At 47.5% G+C, this 25395-nt stretch overlaps 1 protein-coding gene across 5 annotated transcripts in view; it reads left to right on the top strand.

The window, feature by feature from the left end:
* Epb41l4b (erythrocyte membrane protein band 4.1 like 4b) overlaps positions 1 to 25395 on the top strand; it is a 151197-nt gene that overhangs the window by 120970 nt on the left and 4832 nt on the right. For 2 of the 5 annotated variants that reach the window (XM_011250068.1, XM_030253675.1), the window contains 5 exons: positions 2232 to 2427; positions 5268 to 5345; positions 12021 to 12137; positions 14222 to 14293; positions 22472 to 22617. In XM_011250068.1, the coding sequence (XP_011248370.1) occupies positions 2232 to 2427; positions 5268 to 5345; positions 12021 to 12137; positions 14222 to 14293; positions 22472 to 22617 (609 nt within the window). The remainder of the gene's footprint in view (positions 1 to 2231; positions 2428 to 5267; positions 5346 to 12020; positions 12138 to 14221; positions 14294 to 22471; positions 22618 to 25395) is intronic. The other 3 variants (XM_006538087.3, NM_001355492.1, XM_011250069.2) reach the window with 3 other exon arrangements.

Below are 25395 nucleotides of genomic sequence, written 5' to 3'. Positions count from 1 at the left end.
TCCAGGACAAGGCCGCCCGGAGTTTATGGTCCCTTTCATTTCAAAATTCAAAACATATTGTCACCCATTCAGGATAGGCAATCCTATTAAATAATGACTAACCACAAGAAAGGAAAGATTTCTCTTAATCACCAAATTGGCTCTTGTTTAAAATAATAATAATAAGTCCTCTCACTTTTGCACTACTGCACTCAGCAAAAGAGTTTCAAGGCGCAGTTCTTCTCCACAAAACCTTGTTAATGTGTCCTGTAAGCCAGGTGTGGTGACACATGCCTGTAATTGCAATACTTGGCAGGTAACAGCTGGAGGGTCAAGAGACTACAGCTAGCCTGGGCTACATCCATAAGACAACAACATTTTATGAATTTATTGTGAGTTACCTCAGAGACTGAAGTAAAGCTGTTGACTTACTGAATTTTGAAAGTCTCCTCTTTGTCTAAGTTAAGACAAAAAGACTTTAAAACATATATCTATTTAAAATAGATATATTTAATATGTACCGATATTTATATTATATACTATATAATATATTTAATATTAAATATATATTTTACTATGAAATATATATTTAAATATAAATATATACACATATATATATATATATATATACCTGGAGAGATAGCTCAGTAGTTGAAAGCGCTTGCTGCTTTTTCAGAGGACACTCTTCATTCAGCTGTCTCACAACTGCCTGTATTCCAGCTCCGGGGGATCTGATGCCCTCTTCTGGCCTCTGAGGGTATCTGCAACCACATGGCATGTACATACATACAGACACAGAGAAATTTGTTTAAAAAATGTCTTTTAGAAAGAAGAATTTGGAGCTTTTCCTACTTTAGAGTCTTTGGGTTAACTTCCTACTATAGGAAGTGGGCTTTTTTTTAATGTCTTTTTTTTATTGTTGTTGGTGGCGGGGGAAGAGGGGGTTCGAGACAGGGTTTCTCTGTGTATCCCTGGCTGTCCTGGAACTCACTCTCTAGACCAGGCTGGCCTTGAACTCAGAAATCCGCCTGCCTCTGCCTCCTAAGTGCTGGGATTAAAGGCATGCACCACCACTTCCCAGCTTTTAATGTCTTTTTATGTAAAAATAAATAGTAACTCTAGTTTTAGGGTTAATGTTTTTACACGAGGATAAAAAAATATTCACCTCTCTCTTCTGCATAACTCACTGCATGACTAACTTTTTAAAAAATTAAGTGAAAACCAGGCTCGGCAGATGGCTTGTAAGTTCAGAGTCCGCACTGTTCTTTCAGAAGACTGGAGTTGGGAGTCCCAGCATCCATATCCTGTATCTCCCACTGTGGGGACCTGATACTTCTGGCCTCCAAGGGGACACATGCATGTATCCACACATATACCCATAAATAAAAACAAATAAAAGATAAATTTAAAAACCTGAAAAAATAAAGGGCTAGAGAGACAGTTCATGAGCTTGATTTCTGCAGCCTCGCAGGAATGTTCATCCTTCCAAGGCTACCATGACACTGTGATGTGAGTGTCCAGCTGAGGGTCCGCTAGCAGAGACGCAGCTAAGAAAGTATGGTATTGGTCATGCAATAGAACATTTCCCAACCTAAGAGAAAAGGGCATTTTGATGTATACCACAGCTCTGTGAGGTTTCAGGAATAGGCAAGATTCTGGAGACGGGGACAAGACAGGACTAAAGATTGCTGGGAGATGTGAGAGAGGCCCATGGGGAGTCCCTGCTCAGTAATCAAACAGTTTTGGTTACAATTGATGCAAGACTGGGGGATATAGAGTGGGATGGCTACACAATTGTGAAGGATGTCATGCTATGGAATCATTCCTTTATAAATGATTAAAGTAATAAATATATGGTGCACGCCTTTAATCCCAGCCCTTGGGAGGCAGAGGCAGGTGGGTTTCTGAGTTTGAGGCCAGCCTGGTCTATAAAGTGAGTTCCAGGACAGCCAGGGGTACACAGAGAAAGCCTGTTCCGAAAGAGAGAGAGAGAGAGAGAGAGAGAGAGAGAGAGAGAGAGAGAGAGTGGTTCACCACAATCACAGACACACACACACACACACACAGAGTGGGGGAGTGGCAGAAAGTCCAGCCCAGGTGTGTCTCCATCTTGGATCCTGTATGGTGGACATTGAGTTGGCACCCATTTGGAGAGCCCTGTCCTCTTGCTTTGCCCCGCCCCCGCCCCGCCCTCCCCGTGCCCCTCACAGCCTGTGTATTATTGTAATGAGCAGAGCTTCATGTGCTTTTAGTAACCGCAGTGATGAAGATGACCTCCCTCCAGACCTTGCTGAGGCAGTGGGAGCCACCACAGCCACAACCACAACCACCACCACCACCACGATGTCTGCCACTCAAGTTTCGGTGTCACTGGCGTCCCCCAAAATCCAGAAAGTCAGCTCGCCTCAGAAGTCAGAAGTCAAGAGCCCGCTGTCCCCAGGGGCCAAGGTATGGGAAAGAGGCCCAGGTGTAATACACGTATTGAATGAGCATTTACATTTTACATACTCAGTTGCATGCATGCATTGACAAGCAGTCAAACCAGACTGATAACTTAACTTAGTTGGTAGAGTTAAAGCCATGTATCTGATTCCCAGCACATATAGAGTAGGCAGGATCAGAAGGTCAAGGTCATACTCCACTACGCAGTAAGTTTGAGGCTAGCATGAGACTTGTTTCTAAGAGAGCAATGCCAACCTTAAATTGAAGAAAGTCAGGTTGGTTCCAAGGAAAAAATATTGATAATTAAAAATAAAAGTAGCAAAATATATTTTCACACACTCTGATCCCAAGATATGTGGCAGCCATTTATGAGAGACATTTTACAATAGAGAGAGAAAAAAAAACCCAGTGTGCACCGTGCTTTAGGAGACGCGTAAGGGATGCTTGGTGGTGATGTTGTTGTATATTGCTGTGTCTCCCTGGATGACTTTAAAGCCTGGTGTGGAGACATACATCTTTAATCTTGGCAGTCTGAGAGGCAGAGGCAGGTAGATTTCTATGAGGTCAAGGTTAACCTGGTCTCCTTAGTGAATTCCAGGACATCCATCCAGGGCTACATAGTGAGACCCTGTCTTGAAAACAAACAAACAAACAAACAAGCAATCAAAATTCTATCTTATGGGCTGGTGAGATTGCTCATTAACTAAAGGTGCTTGATATCCAGCCTGATGACCTGAATTTGATCCCCAAGACCTACATGATGGAAGGAGAGAACTGACTCCCAAAGTTGTCCTCTAATAACACACTCCCATGCTGCGGCATGTGTACACACACACACACACACACCAAATGAATGTAAATTTAAAGATAAAAAAGTGTTTTAAACCATCTTAAAATATCACAAAACTAAGGGGAGAGCAGTAGCCTCAGGTGCCTTTCTATACTGGACAACTTGGAGAAATAAAAAACATAGACATGTTCCCATCCATACCTCCCATTGGGTAAGGTGTGTTAATGGTTTGAAAATGGGACACATCACTCTGTCAGCTTGAAATTTCAGAAAATTGCACATGTGGATGGTGGTAACCGAGACCTTACGTGAGCCGTTCTTGCTTTTCTCCATGTGACTCTATCAATGGCCAATCTTTGGCAGTTGGTTCAAGTACCATTGATCCTGTTCCTGTCCGAGCACACGCTGAGCCAAAGATGCCTGTGATCCATGTAACTTCTCAAGGAAAGGTGTGTCCAGGGAACCGCTTCCCAGGCAGCAAGATGGGAGCCAGTGGGTTCCAGCTCCTGCTGTCACGCACCCGTGATAGCTTTGATAGGCCCACATCTTCAAGGCCCACATCCCCTGAGCCTTAGCTTCTCCTCCTTCTGAAGAGGAGAGGGCCAGCCTCGATGCTTAGATCAGTCAGGAAGCCTCACTGGGGCTCCTGAGGGCCACTGGATCCCTGAGACTTATCGGGTTCCAGGGTCACTCTTAGCAGCATCTAAACAGATCCAGGCCCATAGCCTGCATGAACGAGGCCCATCTTCCCTGATGTCCTTACCTCATATGTCTAAAATAGGCACAACAATGTGTTTGGACCCTCAGCATAGACTCGAGCAGGCTGAGGCCCTCTGGAATTCTATAGACTGTATCCTGGAATGTTTTTGTTTTGTTTTGTTTTTTGGAGTTTTGTTTTTGTTTAAGGTAGAGTTTTGCTGCATAGCAGGCTGGTCTGGTACTTAACTATTGTCTTAGTCAGGGTTTCTATTCCTGCACAAACATCATGACCAAGAAGCAAGTTGGGGAGGAAAGGGTTTATTCGGCTTACACTTCCATACTGCTGTTCATCACCAAGGAAGTCAGGACTGGAACTCAAGCAGGTCAGAAAGCAGGAGCCGATGCAGAGGCCATGGAGGGATGTTCTTTACTGGTTTGCCTCCCCTGGCTTGCTCAGACTGCTCTCTTATAGAACCCAAGACTACCAGCCCAGAGATGGTCCCACCCACAAGGGGCCTTTCCCCCTTGATCACTAACTGAGAAAATGCCTTACAGTTGGATCTCATGGAGGCATTTCCTCAACTGAAGCTCCTTTCTCTGTGATAACCCCAGCTGTGTCAAGTTGACACAAAACTAGCCAGTACAACTATGAACCCAGGATGGCTTGGAACTCATGGGAAATCTGCCTTAGCCTACTGAGTAGTAGGGTTATAGACGTGAGCCACCATACTGGCTTCACTGCCTGGAATCAGGACTCCGTCTTACAGTTTGCCAAGTGGGAGGCAGGCTCCTTTCATGTATCCCACAGATGGTTAAAGACCAGGCTGCAGTATTAGAGTGTGGAATGATAGCTACAGAATTCTCCCCAAAGCTCCAGGGCGCCCTCTCGTGGCCATCTCTGCGCAGGACAAAACATTGTCTGGAACTGTCTTCAGAGGTCCCAGCAACCCTCCTGCAGCCTCCTTCCCATTATTCTGCTGCTGGTCAACTTAGCTCCTTCAGGTCTCCTGGCTCTCCCATGAGAGATGGCTTCTTTGTTCTATTTATGTATTCTAGGGACTCTTTAAAGCATTTCCCCAGAACCGGGGATGGGGGTGGGGGAGTGATTTGTAGCAGGACAGATCCTGCACTTTACCCTACTTCTATCCATGAAGATTTCAGGGGAAAGTTGGGGTTCAGCCTGCCCATTTTGTACACCGCTGAGGGAGGAGTATGTCGGGGGTGGAGGTGGAGGTAGGGGTGGGAGGGAGTTGCACACTGAGCCGTTCAGGGCTAGAGAAGTGTACCCTTTTCCCTTGTGCGCCCTGCCATCTGCTCTGGGTATCGCTAACCAGGGCCCGTCTTCCTCCCTTTGCAGAGTCCCTCTGACCACGGAGGCTCCCTGACCCTGGGGCCAGGCGACTTGCTGATGGATTTTACAGAAGCTACCCCTCTGGTAAACTTCTCATTTCTCTAAAAGCAGAAAGGCCACCGACCACAGATGCGTCTGGCAGGGGGAGGGTGGACAGGCGGCCACTGCTGTGGGAGGGAGGGCTTCTGTTAGTCCTGGAAGCTCTCAAGGAGAGTCAGCCGGCAAGGGCTTCATCACCCTTTGGGGCCCTTGATGGAGGGGTGCGCCTTCTCCTCAGAGGGTAGCTGCAGGGGTCCCGCCTGCGCCTGGCTGCTGCTTCTCCAGCATAGCAGGGCTCCTTCATGGTTGGGTCTCAGCTTCCTGGCTGCCCGCCCGGGCTGTGCCCTGCATGCCCACCCATCTCTTGCTGTTGCTTCTGGCAATCCATCTGGTCTGAAACTCTGGTTCAAGGCTCTTCCCTGGCTTCCCACACCCCTTATGCCCCCACCACCACCATCTTTCCTCTGCATACAGGTCTTCTCTTAGGGATAGTGGCCCTCGTGGGACTCCTGCAGGTGAGAAAAGCCCCCCCTTTTTTTAGAGGACTGAGCCCTAAAGGGGTCAGACAGGCAAGTTCTCACTTCAGTCTCTGGCCACTGTTTACACACATAACTGTTTTGTGTGTGTGTGTGTTTTTTTTTTTTTTAAAGATAAGATCTTGTGTAGGCCAGACTGAGTTTGAACTTGCTATGTAGCCAGGGATGCCCTTGAACTTCTGATCCTCCTGCCTCTGACTTCTGAGTTCTGGAGTGTACTACCATGCCTGGTTTATGCAGAGCTGAGAATTGCACCCAGGGCTTCCTGAACACTGTGCAAGCACCTGCCAGCCGAGCTGCATTCTCTGCTTTCTGCTCCCCGTTTAAGAATCTTGTCGTTGGATCCTGTCCTGTCTTCCCTACAGCACAGATGTCAGGATGGCATTGTCTATCTCAGAAGTGTTATCAGGAGAGGAAGAAAAGAAAAGGAGGGAAACACACTCACACTCACAGAGAGAGAGAGAGACAGAGACAGAGACAGAGAGAAAGAGCCACAGAGAGAGAGATTGAGGCTAGAAGGCAACATGAATATATGTAAAGTATTATTAGATGCTACAGGCAAACTTGGAAATGACTACTGGCTAGGCTCAGTCATATCTCAAAAACGTTGAGCATAAATCATGGTCCACCTTGGGGTTCACATCAATCACCATTTGGGCTGTGAGGCAAAATATGAATCAAGTCAGAACCTATCTCCTGAGAGCTTTGTACTTAGTTATGGGATAGCTCCAGGTTAGAGGGCAGCTCAAGGGTGGCCAAGAAGTCGGGTTGATAAATGGCCAAGCACCATGTAAGCTGCACAGGAGATGCCCCGGGAAAGGCCAGAGGAAGAGTCATTGGGCATCAGCTTTAGAGGAAGGGCTCTTCAGAGGCTTTTAGGAGAGTCTGGGCTGACACAGCACTTGCCATTTCTACAGCTATCTCTTTTGCCTAGCAAGTTATGTTAGCCTAAGAACAGCTGAGAGCTGCCAGGGAGGACCCTGCTCTGGGGACCATCACAATTGAGCAAATGTCATGGTTACTCTCAGTCTGCTTGTTAGATGGGTTGCCAAGACCAAAGTCCCTTCTCCCCCGGCTGTCCAACAGAGTTAGCGTAACTGGTAGCTTTTGAGCAAGGCCTCGGCCGCCCTTTGCACAGTTACAGAAACTGAGTGTCCGAATAGGCAAAGCACACAAGACCACATGGGATCAGGATCCCTGGTATCTGGCCCCTCCCACTGAGTGCTATGTGCTGGGCTGGAGAAGATCTGGCCTCATGTTTGGGGAATTTGCCACTTTTAAAAAAAGAAGTAATTTCCAGGATGGGGAAGAGAACAGGGGTCATGGAAGAAGGTAAAAAAGTAGCATGCCTGGGTCAGGGGTCGGCAGATACATCTCCGCTGAAACTTCTTGTTTAGGAGTGCCTTGTGGAAGATGGAACCCCTGGCCGCCACCTGAGAACATCCTGTTCTGGGGGGCAGTCAGCCAGAGAGATCTGGGAACTCTTAGGGCGCATCCTGAGAATCTGTGAAGTAGAGAGCGGAGACAGCTATGTTCTGAGGACCATGTGTAGGGAAATCTGCTTACAGGAATTAGAAGCCAGGTAAAGCTATCCCTGTGAGTTAGGCTGACAGGTAACTACCAAGCTGTCCAGCTGTGCTGCAGAGGAAACCACATGCGTCTGTGTGAGTGGTTGTCCCCTGACTGGGACCACTGGATTTTAGAGTATGAAGGGAAGTTTGTTGGATAACTAAAACATGTCACCTAAGCATAATAGCACAGGCAGTAATCCAAGTATGTGGGAGGCTAAGGAAGGTTGCCATGAATACCAGTTTGGCCTGGGCTATGGTGTGAGTACCTGACTTTAAAAAAGGCTTGCACAATTCTATATTAGGGGCAAGCAAGCATGAATAAAGTATTAATTCACTAAGGAGTTTGGTGGCTCTAAGAACTATAGTCAATTTATTTTTAAAAATATATCATAACTCTTTGCAAGAGTAGTGGGATTCCTCTCAGAACCATGTGTCTGGTATATAGACTTGATTGCTGGTAGAATCAAAAGATCTTGGCTTAGATATTACAGACTTGGGATAGAAAGGAAACAGCGTGTGGCAGTAATTCCTTGAGATCTGCCAAATGACTTCCTCCTTCAGGGACTGTCACCCACTCTTGTGGGATACCTCTCTACATCTCTGGACAGCTCTGACTTAGCTATGAACTAGAGTCCAGGAGGCTTTATATATACAGAGCTGAGGTCCTTGGGCTGTAGTGAGACAGCTACTCAGGGAGGTCACTACAAAGGGTGACCTTGGAATGACCTGATGTTCCAGTACGAATACACAGGCTCTGCCGAGGATGTGTCTTGGCACCGTAGGCTCTGACCTTTTCTTGTTCCAAGTGAATATTGTTTCCATGAGTACCAAAGAGTGCAAGGGAGGAAAAGGGGACTTGGCAGTTTGCTTTTCCCTTTGTCGGGTCTCCTTTTATTTCTGCCTCTATAGAGCAGTGCCTGTCTCACTTGCCGTTAGACAGCTCAGAAAAGAGTGGACTCAGCTCCCAAGTTCCACTGTATCAGTAACTGTGTCCACTTCAGGGTCCCGGGCTTGAGGTTGGGGTGCTGCCGTGTAAGTACAGCCCGTGCCTGGCTTGTATCCGGCCTGTTAGTAGGAGTGGAGCTTTGGGACCGCCTCATCCAGCCAAGGCTTACACAGGGATATGCACTCGTTGCAGCTCACCCAGCAGGTTGGCATCAGGTTTGAGACTAGAACCCAAGCCTTACGGCAGGTGACAGAGTCAGGATGTATCTCTTTTTTTCCTAAGTGGTCCCTCTTCCTTTAAGCTTGCTGGGTCCCTGGACCTCTCTGCCTTATCTCCAAAGCCTAGACTTGGAGGAAGCTCTGGGATGGCCTTCAAGCCGTAACCCAAGTTGTAGCCTACAGCTGCCTTAATGAAGCATGAGAGTGGAGGAGAATGTATCCGCAGTCTAAGAGACTCAGCCTGCATGAGGCATGGTTTCTCAGCTGTCAAATCTATACTCTTTGCTTCTGATTGCTCTCTCTGGGTCTTTCTTCAAAAGAGGAAGGTTGTACTTTATCGGACAAGAGTGGTAAAATTCTCTGCTGATGCTTACCAAACAAAACAGCAAGTGACCTACCTCCTGGAGTCACCCACAAGTTCACAGCCTCTGCCTAGTTCCCATGTTTCTTCTGGCTGAGAACTTCTATGGTACCCCACAACCCTCAGGACAGCACTTGAAGGAAAGGAAACTGGAGAGAAAAGACCAGAGGTTCTGGCATTCATTCAGGAATGGTCGGTCGAGATTCTATGAGAACTAATATGGTATGACTGCCTAGCCTGGCCCAGTCTCTGTGAAATGGATTTCAAAGTCTTTAGGTAAAGAAAAAAAAAAAAGAGTCAAAAGTAGATTCTAGGCACACAAAGACCTGCTTCATATTGGGTCAGCTGGCCTACCTCTGGCTGGCAACAGGTGTAAACACCTCTCCCCTATGTGATCTTGAATCTTCCCTGTGGCTCTTGTCCCTCTCTGAGCTTTGCATCTTAGCAACTACTCATCTACAAGGCTACAGAGCAGGTCCAGTGTGTCCCAGCACATGGCAAGTTAGGGGAGTGTGGACATGACCGGGAGACGTTGCTCTGGTCTGAGGAAGGTCACATGGGACATGGGATCAGGCTCTAGTTGGGTGTCAGGACAGGGGCTCCAGTTGGCTCAACTGCTGAGTGTTTGTTTGGAACTCTGTTTTTCCAGGTGGGCTAGACCTGAGTCTCAAGTCCAGGCTGCCATCTATCTGCCTGTGACCTCATCATTGCTCCCAGGGTACAGGAGGGGTGCAGAGATGTCTGCTCGGTTCACTGCATTGCCACTCACAGATGCATCTAACCCACTCTTTGTATCTTTCATGGGGTCTTTGGGTAGATGGAAATCTCGGTTTGCTTTCACTTACTGGCCATCATTCTGTCCTGGGGTCATTCTGTCCAGGGACCAACTGCCTCCCTAGCTCTATTTGACTAAGGACTCTGGTCTTTCCTGCTCTTCAGTCCCCATTCCCAGCCTTGACCTGTGGAGAAGTAGCTGCTAGCTCCCTCTTTCCCCAGTGCTCAGTATTCTGGACTGTCTTTCCTTCTCTAACTGCCTGACTTTTCTCTTCCCTCCTCAAACTAGCAATGTCCTTTGGAAGCCTATGGGGGGGGGGGGAACACTCCCATTACATTTCCATTATTATTTATCAATGCCAAGAATCTTTCCATCCCCTCAAAGAATCACATTTTAAAGCTCAAAGGGCACATATGTATAATAGTGTAACAAATGCAGAGAAGCCCAAAGCAAGAAAGGAAGAACTAGGAGAAAAGCAAAAGAAATTGGCATATCCAAAGTATCCTGTGAGCCATGTGATTGATACCTTGTTCCTGCTCATTGGCTAAGAGTCAAGGGTGTGGAGATAGTAGGAGTCTGAGAACCTTCCTTTGCTTGCATTTACTCAGGTGACTGTTTAGGAAGGTCGGAAGTGTTGGAGCAATGGTCATCGCTTACCATCAAAGGCCAGTGCTGCACAAAACCTTAAGTCTTTCTTAATCACCATCTGTCCAGATTCTCACCATTTGGCGATATGGTATTGCTTGGTTATTTGTGACAGATTTTATTTCCTTCATGAAACACATGTTGAGTTCCCCGTTGCTATCAGTAAGAGCAGGGGCTTGTGTGCAGAGATATGTGTGGCACGTCCCCAGTGTGGTTGGTTCTAGCTGCAGCATGGGACATCCTGGGGTCAGGAAGCCAGCCAACCACCCACAGGCTTCATTGGGTAACTTCTTAAGCAGGTAGGATTTCTCCTGAGGAGCAAAGAGAGCAGGAGGAGGATTTTAAGTCGGCTGGTAAACCTTAACCGCAGGTGACTAATACGGATTCACTTAGCTTTGAAGAAAGGACTTAGAAACAGTCCACAAAGATGGGGTGGAACCTGGAGGGGGGGGGCGACTTTGCGGGAACGATTTCTGCATCTCCCAAATGTGAGTGTGAAGCAAAGCTGTGTTAGGGAGGTTATGGTCGTGAAAGCCCCCCCCCCCTCCCGCCCCCGCAGCTGCTCAGCTCCGAAGTTGTCAGAGGACAGAATCAGATAGCCGTGGAGAAGGAAGGAGGCTTGTCATTTCCTTGATCACTCTTTTTTAGTGAAAGCTACCCAGAGGCTGTGTTTTAATTCTCACTGTGGGATGCTGCCAAGTTTCCTGAGCTAAAAGATGCATGTGTTTGTTCTCTGGAGTGAGTGGTCCCTCCCTGAAGCCCACACTAACCCTTCAGCAGTCCTCTCTTCCTAACACTGAACGTCTTCTGTTTGCCATCCTCATCCTCTCTAAAACTAGCTTTTGTACCTTTGCTGGGCACATGGCAGTCCTCGGGGCCAGGGATGGGGGTGGGGGAGGGGGAGGGGGGAAGGTGCTGATATCCCAGAAGTGTGGCACTTTCTCCGCAATGCTTAGTGTGTCTTCCAGCTAAGCTGCAGGGCATCCCCACCTCCAGTAGGAGATGCCCAAACCTGGGCTCATGCGTGAGAAAAATGGGACCAGCTCTGCCTGCGTTTTGAACCCAGACAGCAGAGAGCCAGAAGGATAAAATCCTGACCTCTTTGCCTCTTAGCAGTGTAACTCTTTCTTGGTGTCCTCTCACTCCCCTGCACACCCTAAGCAGTCTCCTTCCTTGGCTGAGGGTGGGAAGGCACTGGGCACAGAAAGCAAACGCTCGCTCTCAAGTGTGTGGCCCCATGCCTGACATTGCTAACTCATGGCGCTGTTTGTGACTTGGCCTGGGCAATGCTTCAGAACCCTGGTGATGCTTCCTGGGGTGGGGGTGGGGCACTGCTCCCAGTCATATGCCCCTGGTACAAACAGAGAGTTTGGTTCTGCCATCCCTGGGCAGGGGGTTTGGTTTGTCTTTCTGCTCATGGTTTAAAGAAGAGAGGTGAAGACCAGGGAAGAGAGAGACAGAGAGGAGGGTAATTGGTGGGACTGGCAGCGAACAGTCCAGAGGCTAACAGCATCTAGAAAGCAGCCATGGGTGATGCTGGCTTTGAGTAGTCTGGGTTGCCAGATCAGTCTTGCACTGTGCTGTCTCTCTCCTTTGTCTCCCTTCTCCTCTCTCTCCTCCTGTCTTATCACCTCCTCCTCCCTATTTCTCCTCCTCTCCTGTGAGCAGGCAGAGCCCGCCAGCAGCCCCCACTGTGCACACTCTCGCTGTTCTCCTCCACTTTCTCTCCCCATGAAGGAAGAGACTACTGGAGTTTGCATGTACCGTCCAATCAAAACGAGGCTGGTAGGTACCCTGGCAGGGTGGGGGCCTGCTGGGACAGGTGAGGTGACCGGCCGGAGTCCCAGGTGAGGCAGCAGGTGGATGGGCATGTAGAGGTGCCAGGCCTTCAGACAGCCCTGCTATTGGGTGTTCTCACCTCAGATTGAATGGGGAAATTTGGGGTCCACCTAGGGTTGGCCAAACCAAGTCACACACCCCTTGTTCCCACCCCTTCCTCCATAGCTCCCAAGAACCAAGAGCCAGTGGTTTTCTGGGAGCTTTGATGAGCAAGGGGAATATACGCTCTGGTAGTCACCAGCTAGGGTCCTAAGTGTCTGCCCCATGGCAGATACAGGTTTAAACTCATCCCTGCCTTCTCCTTTCTGACATCATGACCCACTAGGGATGCTACCTGATCGATGATGTAAAAGGAAGCGTAGTTTTTCATCTCTGCATGCTCATCCATTGTTTCACCTGTACATCACAGTATTCCTGTAGCCCATGATGTCCCTGCTCACCTCCTTTCATGGAGCACTGTGATGTCTCTGTCTTGTTCTCATTGCCACACACCCTACATAGCCATTCATAGTCCATCAAGCAAAAGGTGTACCATGGGCCTCGGTCCCTCATGCTAGGAAGAGTGCCCCCTGCAGGTTTGTCACTATTTCAGGAACATGGAGCATTTTTGTGTCTGGGGTTTCGTTTCTGTAGGCTAGACCCTGTTGAATGATGTAGGCTGACTTTGGTTTTTGCCTCCCTCTGAAGTGGCTCTAGGGTTGGGATGTGACACCAGAACTCAGTACCTGTTCTGATGGATCAGTAAGCGTTAGGGTATATGGGAATGTAGCTTACACGTAAACAGTGGGAAGGCTGTTAGAGGCTACTAACTTATTTCATTAATAGCCATAAGGAAGTACTTCCTGTCTATTCTGGTTGGCCTGAAACTTATCTGCAGATTTCTTTTTGATATAACATTTGTCTCAGAATGCCATGTCAACCTGTTAGGTCAGGCAAAGAGAGTAAGAAAATGTACTGGGATGCTTTGGCCAAGAGCCTTTGGAAGCTTAGGGTTCATTCTGGGAATTTTGAGATATTTATTTGAACAGATTTGACTGAAAGGAAAGCAGGGTTGGGGTGAGCATCTTGGCATGTACACTGCAAGGATATTGTTATCCTCATATTGCCTGACGGCTGCTCTGCCTATTCAGAAAACGTGTTCCTGATTTGGGTCTGGTCTGCTGTGTCCCTGCTCCTCCAACCCCATTATAACAGTGGGAAAGTACCAAGGGACTGTCCTGGAGTCGGTCCACAGGCAAGAGCTCTATAGGACACAAAGCCACTGTCCCTGGGTAGAGCTGGCCTCTGTGCCTGCACAGGTATACAAGGCTGTTTCTGGGCCTGAGGATTACAGACAAAGCTAGTGCCACAGTTGCCAGGCCACTGGCCCTCCAGGTATATATTGCCTTGAGTAAATAAGCACTCTCACTTTCTAAGACCTCCAAGAAGTCAAAATGAACAAAAAGAAAGACATAAAAGCCACGATTACCTGCTGACTGGGATGCCACCCTCACTAAAATGAGCATCCTTGTGTTGTCACATTGGGTACTTCCAAGTACCTTTCTTCCTGTTCCCAAAGGTGACAGGATTTTTCATGCTCGCATGGACACTCCTCAAGACTTCTGCTGCTGCTCAGAGTGCACAGGGGTTTAGCAGTGAGAGCCGTTTGGCAGGGACTGCCTTCTGACTTAGTTGGCCCCAGCAGCTGAGATGCGCTCTGTCCCCAGTAGACCATTCAAATGCTTCTTGCCATTCCCACAGCTGTGGAGAAGCCCTCAGCGGTGACCCCAGGTACGGCAGGATTGCCTCCTTATCTACCTTGATGTAGCCTTTGGGCACAGGCCTGCGAGACCCCATAGATGGAGTCCCAGGCGAGGCAAACATGCTATACCATGTAACTCAGGCACAGGCAAGCCTTCCTCCTTCACTGGAGAGATGAAGCTTTCCAAACTTCCCAGGATCCTTCCTCTCAGAACTAGAGCTGCGCCATTGAAGACTTCAAAGATGTCTTCTGATCTGGCGGTAACCCTTACTTCTCTCTTTTTTTGAAGATAAAAACGTTCCCAGCAGAGCCAGTGATGAACCCGTTTCCTGATCCCTTTACCACAGGACCACAGTTCCCTGTAAGTAGTCACAGATGGCAGAGCTGCCTCGTAAACCTTTGCTTCCACATCGGGGAAGCCTGTGAGGAAGAGAAGTCCCACGACTGCGGTCTCTTCTACTTTATTGAGATTCACAGAAAAGTAACCATATTAAAAGACCATACAATTGCATTTACTGTGTTTATTGAATAATGACGACCTCTGTCTCCTTCCAGTAGTATTTTCTATGATGAAAAAAAAAACCCTATTTTCAATTTTTCCTTTCTACTAGGTCCCCAGTGTATTAAAGACTAATGAAATTCACTAGATGTCTAGGTAAATTATACAAGACTTAGGCCTACCTTCTTGGGTGTGGGTGTATTTGTGGTGTGTGTTAACATTGTGCAGGCGCACATGTGTGCACATCTGTGTGGAGACCATGGGTTGATGGTGGAGGTCTTTCCACTTTATTTGCTAGGACAAAACCTTGCCAAACCTAGAACCCACCGGTTCTACTAATCTAGCTAGCCAACTTGGCCCAGAGATCCCTGTCTCCATCTTCAGAGCTAGAATTACAGGTTGGCCATCATGTCAGTTCAGATTTTTTGTGGGTGCTTGGAATCTGAGCTCCAGTCCCCACATTTACATGGTAAATACCTTATCTACTGAACCATCTCATTTTAAAAGGTTTGATACATATGTTTATTGTACATTGAGAACAGCCCCCCCTTGTCATCCCCTTCCTCAGCCCCACTAACCCTGTGTTCCCCTAGTTTCATGTCTACTTTTAGGGTCTTACTCTGTGGTCCAGGCTAGCCTTCAGTTTGTGCATCTTGCCTCTCAGCCTATTCTGGGATTACAGGCATGCACCTTCACACCTGGCTAACTTACAATATATTTGTATCACCCACTATGCAGTTACTTAGTATTTCCTTCTTGGCCCTAGCCTCTGCCAGTCTGAGCTGTGTGTGTATGTATTCATGGATTGTGGATATTTTCCATAAATGCAACCTACTTTATAAGTCCTTTGGTGTTAACTTTTCTTCCTTCCTTCCTTCCTTCCTTCCTTCCTTCCTTCCTTCCTTCCTTCCTTCCTTCCTTCTTTCCTGTCTCACCAGGCTGGCCTCAAACTAGAGATCCTCCTGCCTCTGCCTCCCAAGTGCTGGGATTAAAGGTGTGTGCCACCACTGCCCAGCAGCATTTTTCACTTAGCATCATGTTTTCAGGTCCATACGCTTTGGAGCATGACTCTACATGTCCTTTCTTTTTATGGTAGAATGCATATGCCGTATGATTTTACTGTGCTCTGTTTATCCATTGACTTATTCGTGGGAACTTAGGCTGTGTCCACTTTTGGCAACTGGAAATAGTGCTTTCATGTGTGCTGTGTACTTGTTTTAAGTTGTTTTGGGTTGAATCTGCATCTTGATAATGGTGTGTGGCCTTAGGTAAGTCACTTTACCACACAGAGCATATGCTTTTACGTGTGTTTGTGTGTGTGTGTGTGTGTGTGTGTGTGTGTGTGTGTGAGTGTCTGTGTGTGTGTCTGTGTGTGTGTGCATGATTTTTTTGTGTGCATGTGAGCAAACGGGAGTGGAAGAAGACAGACAGGCAGACAGACAGACAGACAGACAGCACTTTAGATATCATTCCTTTGGTGTCATCCACCTTGTTCATGATGCAGGGTCTCTCATAGGCTTGGAGCTCACTGACTCAGCTGGGCTAAGTGGGCTCTAAGCCCCAGGGATCCTCGTGTCTCCATCTCCCTCATGGGTAACAAGCACTTTACCCACTAAGCCATCTCCCTAGGGATAGTAATAAGAAATAGCCTGGTTGAAACACGTATCAAAAGGGACTGAGATCCGAAAATTTCATAACACAGATATCTCTGAAATATCTGTGATGACTGCTGACTCTCCAGGCTCCAGAGACAGTGATGAGTACAAAGATGAGGACACTGTCCAAGTCCTGGCCACGGACTCCTCATGACCGCCTCTCTCCCTGTCTTCACTAGGCAACTTATTTAAACAGAGTATAGATTACATGTATTTGAACATTTAGAAAATGTTTTCTATTTTATGTGTACAAGTGTTTTACCTGCATGTATCCCATGTGTGTCTGGTGCCCACAGAGGTAAGAAGAAGGCTCTGGTCCCCCTGGGCCTGGAGTTACAGATGGATGTGCACTATAAGAACAACAAGTACTCTTAACTCTTTGCTGCCCCTCCAGCCCTTCATCTAAACATTTTCAATGTCACCGTTTCTTCCTCTCCAGCAATGATTATTTCTTTTCAGCCTCCCAACCATTCTTCCCTGGAAGGTTCTGCAGAATCCCACTCTATAGTGAGCCACCACAGTAGCGGCAGTGGAACCACAGGACAGTTCTTCCTCTACTTTCCTTCCCAGCCCTCCCAGGAGCCCTTGGCATGGAGAGATGGAGCAGAGGCTCGTTCAGGTTTCAAAGGATGGGCAGAAATGAGATGGTATCTAGCCACCTCCGTGTCGAGAAAAGTAGGTGCTAGAACATTCTCCCCTAGGGTCAAGAGCTCGTTCTAGGTCACTTGAGGACAGAGCTACCAGGGCCATGCCATGCTCTCCGGTACCATTGCCCTGATGCTTCTACAGCCAGCCCACCCTGCAGTTCTGCTGGACACAGGTCCCCAGCTGGGAGCTCTGTTCTACTTCCCTCGGTTAGCCATGATGGAAGCACTCTGGCCTCCTGCCCAGCCTTGGCAGTGATGGGGCACACTCAGGGAAGCCCCTCCTAAGAGCTGGGGAGGGGGCGCAGATGGAGCCGGAAGCCGATGTCAGCAATCACACTGGGACTTTTCAGAACTGGGCAAGAATGGCGCAAAGGCAGCCAGAGCAGCCAGAGGGAACAGCATGAAGGAGAATCCTGGGGAAGGGCGGGGCACAACACATTCAAGGGACTGCAAAGAAGGCCAGAGAACTGGAATCCAGGAAACAGGAGCCTAGGGTGGGAGAGGAGGAGTAGGAGCCAATGCTGTAGAAGCAAAGCCATGCCTGGTGCTTTCCCAGCAGCGGCCAGGAAGCCGTCAGAAGCTGTTGGAGCAGGGCAGGGGCAGGGCGGGTGTTTTTAGAAAGCATCTTTGTGACTGCAGTGGGAGAACATGTGGGTCCAGACGGGACAAGTTTAGAACAATTGTCTAGAAATAAATCTAGGACAGTAGCTCAAGAGAGTGTATGCAGAGAGCTGACCCCTGAGTGATCTTAATGGCAGAGGTGGGAGCAGTATGTGGCTGGGGAAGATACTTAGGAGGCTGGGAAGATACTAGATTGGTGAGGGAGAGGGACAGACAGCTGTCAGGTTTCTGCCTTCCAGAACTTAGACAGTGGGTCCTTTTCTCTGAGCGCCCATCACTATGAAAAAGTCCTCAGAAAACCAACTTCAAAAGGGAAGTACCACCGTGGCTCTCTGTCTCAGAGGTCTCAGCAGATGGCTAGTTGGTTCCTTTGCCTTTATATCAGGCCTGATATAAAGCTCTGGCAAATAGGGCAAGCAGAGGAAAGCTGCCCTCATGGCAGCCAGGGAGCTAAGGAAGGGACCTGGGAACAAGATATACCTGTCAAAGCTACTCCCCCAGTGACCCACTTCCTCCACTGAGCCCCCACTCCCCAGTAGCCCACTCAGCTGTGAGCTTGTTAACAAGTTAGTCCCTGCTCTCAGGGTCCAGCCACACAGGACCAAGCCTTCAGCTTTCATATGGAAGCCAGAAGTAAGCGCCTGGTGGAAGCTTGGCCCATGAGAAGGGGCAGACCTGCATAATGATGTGTCCCCCTTTGGAAGGCTTTGACTGAAAAGGAGGACCAGCTGTTAGAGAGTGCCTCTAGGCTGGGGAGTAGGGAATAGTTGAGAGGGAAGATGGTGATATCCGAGCTGATTAGTCACAGGAGCCAGAGCCAAGGCCTCGCTCAGGCTTTTGGTTTTCTCATCCCTGCGCAAGGCTGCTTCTTCTAAGTACAAGACACGGAAGCCTTCTACAGACCTCCAGACCCGTCCTGGCCGCAGCTGAGGGTCCTTCAACAGCTCTGTACGAAGTTGAACGGGCAGTTGATCTGGTCCCTATGTGACCCTGAATGTTCTTAATGAATTCTTGTAGAGAACGTTGGCCCATATCAACCAAGAAACATCTCTCTCTTTTCCCCACTTCATCTCTGTTTTATTTTTTAATTTTTAATGGATATTTTATTTGCATTTCAAATGTTTTCCTCTTTCCAGGTCTCCCCTTCAGGAACCCTCTATCCGCTCCCCTGCCTCTTATGAGAGTGTTCCCCGACCTACCCACCCACTCCCATCTTCCTGCCCTGGCATTCCCCTACACTGGGGCATTAAACACCCTCAGGCCCAAGGGCCTCTCCTCCCACTGATGTCCAACAAGGGCATCCTGAGCCATGGTATTAGATGTCCATACTCATAGCCTCATAGACTCAAGCCACTCTGTCTAGATTTTTAAAGGCAGCCCACTGTCTGCCTTTAAATCTCCCAGCAGAATCACAGACAGGGAGGACCCCTGTCTGCATCTGGCCCAAGTTCCTCTTCCTAACCTGATATGTTCTGCTAACTGTTTCGTTCTACTGAAAGCTAATGTTTTTACTTGTTCTGTCATTTAACAGATGTTTTAAGAGATAAGGGTTAGGGCTTAATAGGAAAATATTCTGCTCCTTTAAGATCCATTTTTAAGTGCGACGGGTTCCCCCACCCTCTCTACGTGGGTTGCACAGCCATAAGGAGTGCTATGAGTTCAGTCAGTCAGAGCCACTGGGGCCTCTGCTCTTTAACCTACCTGTGCCTTTGCACCATCGGTGAAAATGGCCCTCAGAAGTGGCCTCAGAAGCCCACCTGTCACCCAGTCACTGAAGCAATGCAACCTCTTCTTAGCCAGCTGCCGCATGAGGCAGGCCAAGCTTTTAAACATCACACGGAATTACTTTTCTGCACATGCAGCCCATCTATCACAGGCAGACTGAAGGCTCTGCTCTCTGTTCCCAGGCTGGTGGACCAGCTGCCTGCCATGTGGAGCATCATCAGTCACAGAGGCAGGGGGAGGGTGGGGGGGAAGAACCCAGCCACACCCAGGTCCTTGAATGAAGGACACAAGCACCACCAAGTCCTTATTTCCCTGGACAAAAGCAAAGCACATGGTCACCTCCTGCTTGAGAAAGTCAGTGAGGTTTCACCCTACTGTGTGCCTGGAAGGTGATGAGCCAGAGTGGCCCTATGAACAGCAGCAGTGACTGTCGCCTGCACAATTCTCTGCAGCAAGCCTCATGCTCCACACAAGAATGTGTGTTCCTGGACATCCTGACACGAAGAGCATTTCAGAGAGCTGCATCTCCAAAATGACATTCGCAGAGACCCAACAGCAAGCATTCAGCATTTCTCCATTTCAAACAAGCTTGTCGCTCCCTTAGGGGCAGATATAAGACACAAACAGGGGTTCTGTGCTTCTCTGCAGCGCATCTTCTGTATCACCACCAAGAAGAGAATTATACACTCAAAGATCAAAGCCTCTTTAGAAATCAGGGTGGGGGGCTGTAGAGATGGCTCAGCAGTTAAGAGCACTGACTACTCTTCCAAAGGTCCTGAGTTCAAATCCCAGCAACTACATGGTGGCTCACAACCATCTGTAATGGGATCTGATGCCCTCTTCTGGTGTGTCTGAAGACAGCTACAGTGTACTTACATATAATAATAAATAAATCATATTAAAAAAAAGAAGAAGAAATCTGAATGGTAAATTTTTCCAAGAGTCAAGAATCAGCATTAACAATAGTCATGTGTATGTGTTGGGGGGGGGGGGCACATGTATTGTCAAAAAGGTTTTATTTATTTATTTACTTTCTTTAAAGAGGAGCCTGGAGAGAAAGCTCTGAACACTGCCTGTTCTTTCAGAGGACCTGGGTTTAGTTTCTGGCACCTGTAGGTGGCTCACAACCAACTGTAACTGCAATTCCAGAGGATCCAACACTGATCTCTTGGGTGCCAGTGTGCACACAATGCACATACATACATGCAAGCACAACATGCACTCATGCACATAAAATAAGAAAAAATCTTTAAGGATAAAAAAACAAAAACTATGCATGAAAAATGACTGTTGGCCAATAGATTAACGAGAGCAATAAGGGATTATGATATTTCTTCATTTTTATTATTTTGTTCTTGCTATTTGTTTTGGTTTTGGTTTTATTGAGAGTCTCACTATGTAGTCCAAACCCCCACTGCCCTCAGCCTCCCAACAGCTGCTTCTGCTCTTGAGCAGTCTATGTAAAGGTAATACGCATATTTTGCTTTGTAAGTGGCAGGAGATTCCCCTCTGTGAACTAGGCCCTGTGCTGTAGGCCAGTGGTTGTGACAGTGCTGTGCATCAGAAACATCTGGAGTCCTTGTGAGAGCTTACCATGTTGGGCTTTCTGGCACCAAGGTCTTGAGTAAAGCCTGAACATTTTTAACCAAGTTTCAAACTAACAATGATGTTGCTGGTCTGGGGACAGCATTCTGGATCCATGGTGGCGCTTTATCAATGAAGAACATTATTAATTGTGTTCTACAAACTCTCTTTCTCAATATAGTGTGTGTGTGTGTGTGTGTGTGTGTGTGTCTGTCTGTATTATGTATTTATGTGGATGTGTGCAGTTGTGTGCAAATATGCTTGTATGTATGTGCACGTAGGTGTGTAAAGGCCAGAGATCAATATCAAGTGTCTACCTTAATCTCTTTCTACCTTTTTTTAAGAGTTATTTTATTTTTTTTATATGCATGTATGAATGTGTGAGTGTGTGCCACCCATGTTTGGGTGCTTGTAGAGATAAGAGTAACAGTGCCCTCAAAGGCCAGATGATGGCATCAGATGCCCTATAGCTGTGAGCCACGTGACATAGATAATGGGACCTGAACTCGGGTCCTCTGAAGAGCAGCAAGTACTCTGAACCACTGAGCCACCATTTCAGCTTCCTCCACATTATTTTTTGAGAACAGAGTCTCTTCCTAAAACTGGAACAAATCCTAAGGGATCCTTCTGTCTCTGCCTTTCCAGTGCTGGGATACAGATGTGTGCAGCTGTATCTGACTTTTCATGTAGGTGCTTGGGATTAGCACTCAGTTTCACCTGCTGGTGTGGCAAACACTTTACCAGCAAAGCCACCTTGAAGTCCCTGAGTACTGTTTTTGGTGACTTCTTGTAGCCTTTGAGATGATTCAGCACAGGTAAAGGCCTCTGGTACCAAGCTAATGACCTAAGTTCACTTGATTCCTGGAACCCACAGATAGAAGAGAACTGACTCCTGTATGTTGTCCTCTGATTTCCACATGCGTGTCATGTCACACACCACACACACACACACACACACACACACAACAAACAATTACCTACTGGGTTTCCTCAACTGGAAATTTTAAACTAGTGGTTTTCAACCTTCCTAATGCTGTGACCTTTTAATACAGTTCCTCATGTTATGGTGACCCCAACCATAAAATTCTTTTTGTTATGAATCATAATGTAAATATCTGTATTTTCTGATGGTCTTAGGTGACCCCAGAGGGGTCGTGACCCACACAGGTTGAGAACCACGGACTTAAACTCCCTAAGATTCATTTTTCTTTTCCAGAGAAGCAGTTCGAAGATCTACACTGCTCTATCTTTTAGCATCATGAAATAAAAATGCTTGTTTATTTACTTATTCTCATGCTCATGTAACTGTTTGCATGAGTTTCTGTGCATCATGTACATGCAATACCCACGGAGGCCAGCATAAGGCATCAGATCCCCTGGAAAATGGAGTTGCTGATGGTTGTTAGTCACCATGTGGGTGCTGGGGATTGAACCCGGATCCTCTGCAAGAGCAGTAAGTGCTCTTAACTGCTGAACCATCTCTCCAGCCCCCCAAATCAGAATGTTTACAAGATATAACACAACAATGTCTGAGTGCCATGTCTTGCCTTTTCTGTGGTACCCACAAGAGTGACACTTCTTCCGAAGGATGGTTTCTGAGATGCAGTGACAGTTGATCTCTGTCTTAAAAGGTTGTCAAGAGGTAATGTGTGGAAAGTGCTTAGCATGGTGTCAGGCACAGAGTAAGATCATTTAAAGTGATAACTGCAGCTATTATTAAAATAAGAGCAGTTGAGTGAGGCTGGGGGATCAGCTGACACATAAAGATGTGCCTGGAGATTGATCTCTTGTTTCTCCTTCCTCTCCAGGCAGACTTTAGAGAGAACAAATTACAGTGTTGTCCTGGCCAGTCTTCCCCGTTGATTCCAACAGTGACCCTGCGGCCACTGACAGAGACTGTGGCCACAGTACAGACCATCTATACCTCCCGGAAGCCCGTCTCTCTGGCAACCAGGTGAGTCAGATAAGTAACAGGGAGCCAGGCCTAGACTCCAGCTCACCTCGTCTGTGACTCTATAAGCCCACATTCATTCTTTTGTATGTGTGTGTGTGTAGATGTATGTATTGTATATACATGTTCATGTTCATGTGTGCACATATATGTGAGAGTGCACATCCACATGTACATTTATGTGTATGGAAGCTAAAGATCGACATCGCGTGGTATCAGCTGCTTTCTATCTTATTTTTTGAATACGTTTCAACTTATTGAAATGGTTCCAACGCATTGAAACTAGAGTTCATGAATTCAGTTGGGCTGGCTGGCTAATGAGCTCTAGGGCTCTGCTTCTTTCTACTTTGCCAGCTCTGGGATGACAGATACACACGTAATCACTAAGCCAGGCTTTACCTGAGGGCTGGGGATTTGAACTCAAGTCCTCATCCTTCTGTGGCAAGAGTTTTACACAGCGAGCCATCTTCCCAGCCCCTTCCGTTCATCCTTCCATTCATTTATCCTGTAAGGAACAGTCTCTAAGGAGTACACTGGGTCCTAGGTGCTAGGGTTGAACAGTGAGCTGGACAGATAAAGTCCTACCCTAGGGAGTTTGCACTTTTGTGCGTGAAGGCTAGAGAAGCAGAAAAACAAATGTATGTGTGTGTGTGTGTGTGTGTGTGTGTGTGTGTGTGTGATGTCAGGGGCAAGGAATAAATTGAGACTGTGAAAAGCCATTAGGAAAGGTTGGGATGACCTCATTGAAGAGACACCTGAAGGTGGCAGGGAGCAGGTTGCAGATAGCTGTGGAAGACAGGCTTGGCAGAGGGACTTGCCAGTCCTAGGTTCCTGCACTTGGGCATGCCTGGCATGATTAAGCGAGACTAGGGGTGCAGGGTGGTCATGAGAAAAGCTTGAGGAGACTAGTGACTCTAGACAGTGACAGGAAAAGAAAGGGGAGAAAGAGCTAACCTGCCTCAGAGCGGCCTCTTGGCTCTGGAGAATGGAGGGGTCAGTGACCCGGGACAGGAATCCTCAGGAGAGACGGTCGTGTCTTTTCTGGGAACAGGAAGGGCTTTTCCAGCTTTTTGTATTCCTTTTGTGATCTGTATTTCCAGCCATGGGGGCAAGCAAGTATTTTTAGCCTTAAAGTCAGGGAGAGACTGGGCAAATCTAGGCCAAGTCAACCCTCTATTGTCGTTCTGGACAAAACACTTCTTAAATGATCAGTGTGAGAAGCTGAGCAGACTCTGGTCTCAAAGATAAGGCAGAAAAGAAGACAGATGACAGCTTTTCCATCATCCAGCCAGTCCCCCATCAGATGCCTTCTGGCCCAAGTAAAGTCAGGGGTTCTACCAAGAGACCTTTTTAGAGTGTGTGTGTGTGTGTGTGTGGTGTGTGTGTGTGTGTGTGTGTGTGTGTGTGTGTGTGTGTGTGGTGTGTGCATATGTGCATGTGTGTGCTCATATATGTATGTATTTGTGTGTGTGCAGGAGTATGTGTGGAGCCTGTGGACAACCTTGGGGGTCATCCTCCAGTACATCATGGGTCTGTTTAAGATAAAGCCTCTCACTGGCCTCTGGTACTCACTAGTAATTAGGCTAGTTTGGGTGGCCAGGGAGCCTCAAGGAGCCTTCGGTCTCCCTCCCCTGTGGAAGTGTGTCTGTGTGCTATGTGTGGCATTCTTACTTGGGGATGGGACTCAGGTCATTGTGCTTACAGGACAAACACTTTATACCCGCAGCCCCAGCCCCACTTCCAGCCCAAAAGAGGTCCTCTTGTCCTTAAAAGGTAGCCTTGTCTAGCATCATCACGGTAACCCGTGTCAGACTCATCACCCACAGCCAAGGTGGCAGGCAAGACAATGACAACTCTCACGCAGCTGTGGGACCTCCAAAGCGAAGTCTCTAACAACTAAGAGCTAGTGAGGCTAGAGCGTTGATTTGTGGGTTTCCTCTGTAAGGTGGGTGACTGCAGCAACCCACCAAAGCTGCACCCTGGGCCAGACTGTGTGGGGGCTCATTGGCCATGTTTCCTTCCTGAGTGAGATTATTAAAGTTACTCCATGCCTTTAAATATATACATTTTATTTTCTGGCTGGAGCACTGGCTTACAGTTAAGACTGCTGCGGTTCTTCCAGAGAACCTGAAATCTGTTCTCAGTACTCATTTTGGGTAGCTCACACAGCCACCTTTAACTACAGCTCTAGGGGATCTGGTCCCCTTTCTTACCTCCTTGGACATCTGTACACATGTGGCATATGCACACAAAATAAAAATCAAAATAAATCATTATACACGCAGACACATACACACACCTTGTAGGCCCCTTCCAGTGGCATACACCCATAGTTCCTACAACTTGGAAGTCAGAGCTTGGAGAATTGCCAGGGGCCACAAGTTCAAGACTAGCCTAGGCAAGCCTGTCTTAAAAGGGAGAGCAAGAGAGATGAAGAGAGGGGGAGGTGTTCATCATTTTAAAGAGGAAGATGAATAGGCCACACACCAGAGCATTTATCTAAGAGACATGAAACTATTTGTTCCAATCAAGCAAAGTACACACACACAAAACTACTCATATGTGTGAATTTATTTAACCAGTAGAAACAAGATCTGCAACTTTCTTAGGTACTTTTCTGTTGCTGTAATAAAATGCCACAACTAAAGGCAACTTAAGGAAGAGAGAGTTTATGGCTTATGGTTCCAGAGGGATAAGAATCCATCATAGCAGGGCAAGGCACAGCAGCAAGCAGCTGTCAAGGAAACAGGAGAAGGAAGCCAAGAGCTCACGTCTTTGTCT

This window comes from Mus musculus, chromosome 4, assembly GCF_000001635.26.
Source record: "Mus musculus strain C57BL/6J chromosome 4, GRCm38.p6 C57BL/6J".
In the NCBI taxonomy this organism is placed as follows: domain Eukaryota; kingdom Metazoa; phylum Chordata; class Mammalia; order Rodentia; family Muridae; genus Mus; species Mus musculus.
The sequence above is the reverse complement of the archived record's forward strand: the minus strand, read 5'-3'. Positions and strand labels throughout refer to the sequence as shown.